Source organism: Manacus vitellinus, unplaced genomic scaffold (assembly GCF_001715985.3).
Source record: "Manacus vitellinus isolate BGI_N305 unplaced genomic scaffold, ASM171598v3 scaffold_9_pilon, whole genome shotgun sequence".
Taxonomy (NCBI): domain Eukaryota; kingdom Metazoa; phylum Chordata; class Aves; order Passeriformes; family Pipridae; genus Manacus; species Manacus vitellinus.
In genome coordinates, this window is record NW_021940917.1 from 20,436,042 (window position 1) to 20,441,065 (window position 5,024).

Sequence of the window (5,024 nt, forward strand, 5' to 3'; positions counted from 1 at the left end):
GTGGTTGTTTGGGGGTTAAAGTATTTTGGGAAAGCTAGGTGCGATCATATGTTTATATTATAGGTACTCCTATAAGCTGAGAATGTAGTTCTTTAATGACGGTATTAGCAGTAGTAAAGCCCACCAGGGACACTGACGGTGCCTTCCCCTGAGGGGCAGCTGATCAGTCAGTCCTGCGCTCACTTCGCAAGTGAAGGCAGGCTGCTCGTTTCAGTCGCAGGCTCAGGTTCTCCACTACAGGCAAAAACGCTTTCCTCCTCCTCCTCCGAGAGAGAGAGAGAGCACAACTTGTGACGCTTTTGCGGCTGAAAGAAAAAAAAAAAAAAAAAAATCCGGCTGCGAGATAAGCGGGAGGAGGAAGGGCAGCAGGCACAGCGGATGCTCCCGCCGCCCCCCAGCAGCAGGGGAAGGGCAGGGGCCGGGGGGCAGCGCTGCCTCATTGTCTGGAGCCCCGCGATTCCCGGCTGCCTCCGCCAGGGGTGTGCAGCTCCCGCCGTGTGCCGGAGCCGGGCAGCGCAGCCCGAGCGCTCCCCTGGCACACCGGGGGAGAGGTTTTCTGGCTGCCGGCTCCCCGGGGACCGCCGGTGCGGAGGGGAGGCAGGTCCGGAGGTGTTGCGTGCGTGTGCGGGGGGATGCGGAGCGCGTCGGGCTGAGGTTGTTCCGGCCCCTGGGAAGCGCTGCGAGAAGAGGCTGAGAGAGGCAGCGGGAAGAGGCAGGAGCAGCACTGAAGTACAGAGCAGCTGTTTCCGAATACTCTGATTCTTTTGGGTACCTCAATGAACGTGAACATGGATTCTGTCACTGAAATCTTCTTGAAGCTGCTGTTTCTCCTGTCTGTTCATCACCGGCACATGGCACTGGCAGGGAATAAATGTGAGTATTGCATATGATTTAAAACTCAATACGGAGTGTTTTGAAAACTTCTGGGGTATTTTATTTGCATTAAGAGTAAATATTATTTTTGAGACAGGTGTTTATGCTCTGAAATCATGACAGCAGGCTGACAGCCTGAAAATGTTCGAAAATCCTTCTATAGATTTTTGTCATGAGTCTATGTACAGAATATTGTTTATAAAGCTTACAGTGTAAGAGTGTCTGAAAGCAACATTTTACTGAGGGATGCGTGTTCAGCCCCATTTTCATTTTTGTTTTCTAAGTGCAGCATTTTCCGAGGAATTGTGTCTTACATGGAAATTACTGGCAGACTTCTATTGTGTAGTGTTTCAGCTTGGTTTTTAGCAATTGAAAATTTTGAAAGCTGGTATCCGCATCTTCTGAATTAAGCTGTCACTCAACTTTAATGGCAATCATAGTGCAGTTCAAAAGCAGTAGAAATACAACAAGGAAAAATGTGGACAGCAAGAGTTTAAGGTCTCTGCATTCATCATTTAGGGAGTATTGTTCATGCATGAATAAAGAGGAGAATGCTAACTGTTCCAGCAGAAAGTTGGTTTTTTTTTTTTTTTTTAAGTGAGTTAGCCAGTAGGGTGGTATCACAAAATAAAGATAGTGGTTACAGTTTTAAAGGCAGTCTGCTCCCTAGGAGGCAAATTATGTATGTATCTGAAAATGCCTGCTTTCAGTGCTAAATTAGATTAATTATCTTAAATTAAAAAAAAAGAAAATTAAAAACTTACTTACTAAGCAACTAATTTTCAGGGCTTTTATAGTTCAGTAATAGATCTCAGTTATTCTTGTTCCATTTGATTCAGGTTGAACAAGCTGAAGGATTTCATTTTGTGTTCTGTGGTAGTACAGTAGCCTAAATGCCAAATGCTCATAACCTGAACTGAACATATTTTCTGCCCTTCCTGTTAAGGCACTGGTTGTGCATCACAGGAATGGGGAGGGCAGGAGCAATGCTTCTGTGGGAAGAAAGTGCATGCCAAAGCAAGGAGGAATGTTCAGGAATAACCTTACAGCCCAGTGGCAAGAGATAGCTCCCTGGAAACATTTGAGCAATGGCAGAGAAGTTTGGAGTGCTCCATGGATCTCTAGCCTAGGGTTTTGCATATGGATGGTTTGTAAACTAAACATGCTCCCATGAGCCAGACACTCACATTGCAGCACCAAAATGATCTTGTGCTGTCATTCAGTAATGATATCTCATTTGATACTCAAGAGCATAGTGTAGCCCTAAACATGAATACTAAGTTCCTCTTGTTAAACACTCTGCTGCAATCCAGTCACAGCTTTAATTCTCTTCATCATTCTGCATTGTACGGTTTATGAATACATCCATTTTCACAAGACCATGATAATTGAATTGCACATTAATAGCATTTGGCACTATGCACAAAACTAAATCAGTTGCTTACGGGGAGGCATATTAAAACCATTGCAAAAAAAGAGTTGCATCACACAGCAGAGCTGTAAAGCACTAGAGGTCACTCTTACAATTTAGGAAGCAAGGTTTGAGGAAGAGGCTGAAGCTTTCCAAAGCAGCATTCTGAAGGATAAAACAAATCAAGTATGAAATACATCTGCTACTGGCTTTCTCAACACATGTCAAAAACAGGCCAAAATCAATTCCAGTATCAAATGGTTGAATTGAATGGACAGATTTTTTTTCACATATATACTAATATTTAGAAATGTATAGTATTTTCATTTAGGAATAAGTCCTAGCTCCTATGACAAAACATTCATCTGATCTGAATATATAAGAACTCTCACCCATGCTACAGGCAAGGAAACTTATTGTGGGAAGAATAAATTAAATTATTTAAATTAAGGACTGAGTGTTATCATATGAAGAGAACTTGGCCAGTCTAATGTATATTATTCATTTTCAATATCTAATCTGGGGAAAAAAAGATCCCCTTATATATATTATTTTTGAAGTGAACATTTCTGTAGAAGAGTTAGATTATTTTGGAAGTGACAGTTTCCATCTCAAGTATCACGGTATAAAATTTGCCAGTGTGTTAGGATTTATAAAACTACCTCAGGAGAAAAAGTTTCTCATAATTACTGATTCCAGTAGATCCATACTGGAGCCATTATCTACCCATTTGAACTTATTTTACTCCTTTCTTCTTGAGATGTTAAACAGGAATTGAAATCCTTCTCAATAGGTGGTTTTACTATTGGCATTAGGGCATTTAAACATGTTTACCAAAAGAGGTAAAGCTTCATTTCCTTGCATGAATTCTGATGGCTAGATTGTCCAGTAGGCTGCCAACCATCAAAGAAAATAGAAAATAGGGTTTTTAAGTTTTCCTCTATATTAATCTGTTTCTTTTCTTTTAATGTTATGGGTCTTTCTGTAGTCTCAGATCCTGAACACCTAAGTTTTTTCTTTGTCCTTCAGGCCAGCTGCCAGTAAGAAAAGACCAAAGTAAAGACCTTTACACTTCACCTTGAAATGTCAATGCTAGTGTTACGAGGTCCGTTGTATAAAGAACATTTCTTGGATCAAAAACTTACGTGTTCGGAATTATTCTTGTCTTAAAAGAACCACGGTGTTCCTCTTTTGAGTAAAATGATTTTGAATTTCTTAAGTTGTCTGGAGGTAGCAGACCCTGTCGTCTAGAACATGCAAGTTAATTTCTAGGGTCTTATTTTTGGGTTTGTTTGCTTGCCTTGAAAATTAACAGTGACACTTCCAACCAAAAGAGGCAATAATTGGTGCTGAAAACTCAAATATTTTAGAAGTTTTACAGTAGTGCTGCTTAGTGGTTTCCTATGCTTTCTTCCTCCCAAAGAATTCCACTTCCAAAGCAGTTGAAAGAAGTTTGAAGTGCACTAAGTGTATAAGGTCAAGTGTGAGTTTTAAATGAAGTATTAAAGCAAGTACTGCTGTAAGTTTTTTTTCCACTGGAGCTATGAAACATTTTTATTTTATTGGGAACTGGCTCTACAGTTGTAAATCAGCAAGTTACTAAATCATCCCTTGAAAACCTGCCAGAAATTGGTACTCCAATAGGTGCAGTATTTTTTTAAAAAACTCTCTAAAACTGAAGTGTTGCACAAAATGTAATTAAACCCTCTATACACATCAACTCAACTGTGACCAAAAATTATTAAGGTTAATTTTGACAGTGAATGGAAATAAAGAGAACAAATTAGGGACTTTCCATGCAAATTCTCACCTCTTCATACCTTCTTTGTGTTAAAACTCTCCAGTTTCACAGAAACTTTTATTAATTCACATTTTGATATATGTACTATGATAATCACAATTTTTATAAATGTGTGTTTATTTTTATTTCTACTACGACTACAATTGATATTATTTTTAAATGTCAGGGATTTCTTGCTAATGCTAGAATAGAGTACCTCTCTAAAGCTGACAGTGAATGACTATTAAGGAAGGTTTTCAGATAGAGGACTGAAAAATACATATATTGATTATACTATGAGATGCAAGTCACTGTACATGTAATATCCCTAGGGAAGGGTTTACTTGCTACAAGGAAAATACTGTATCTTGATTTAGAAATTAATATCATTTTGATGTTAATCATGGGTACCAAACAGTTCCGTAGACTAACTGGCAACTTTATGGAATTGCATTAAAAATATACTAAAGTGTTGTTTATCAAAACCAATTTAATTTAAGATGTTGTTCTTTTACCATTAGTTCTTGATTGATGTGAACTGTAGGGAACGAGAAAGTAGACATTTCTTCAATTTTATTTTAGCTTCATTAATATTTATCTTCTGTTTATTATTATCTATCTCTACTATGAGATAGCAATGGAGACCTCATCAGAGATCAGGCCATCCCTGGGCAATTATTTCCATGAATAAAACATTACAGACATTTCTAGTATATTTGGCATGTTTTTAGTACAGTAACATCAAAAGCTTGTATCAACATCAAATCTAAACTAACACCAAGAGAAAAAACTACCAAAAATATTTTTTTCAGTCTTTCAAGGCTTAGAATTCACAGAAAGGCCTTGGGTTGATTACACTGAGTATAATCAACAATTTACATCCCATTGCTCTAGGCTTTCAAATTCCCATGAACACACTTGTCCCTGAGCTCAGGATGGATAGAGGAAACTTCATCATGA

General features: G+C 38.8%; 1 protein-coding gene across 2 annotated transcripts in view; it reads left to right on the plus strand.

The window, feature by feature from the left end:
• The first annotated feature begins 583 nt into the window (after positions 1-583).
• The window catches only part of CNTNAP3C (contactin associated protein like 3C), a 200,573-nt gene continuing 196,132 nt past the window's right edge, over positions 584-5,024 (plus strand). For both annotated transcript variants that reach the window (XM_029965411.1, XM_029965412.1), the window contains exon 1: positions 584-873. In XM_029965411.1, coding sequence (XP_029821271.1) covers positions 777-873 — 97 coding nt within the window. In that variant the 5' untranslated portion in view covers positions 584-776. The remainder of the gene's footprint in view (positions 874-5,024) is intronic.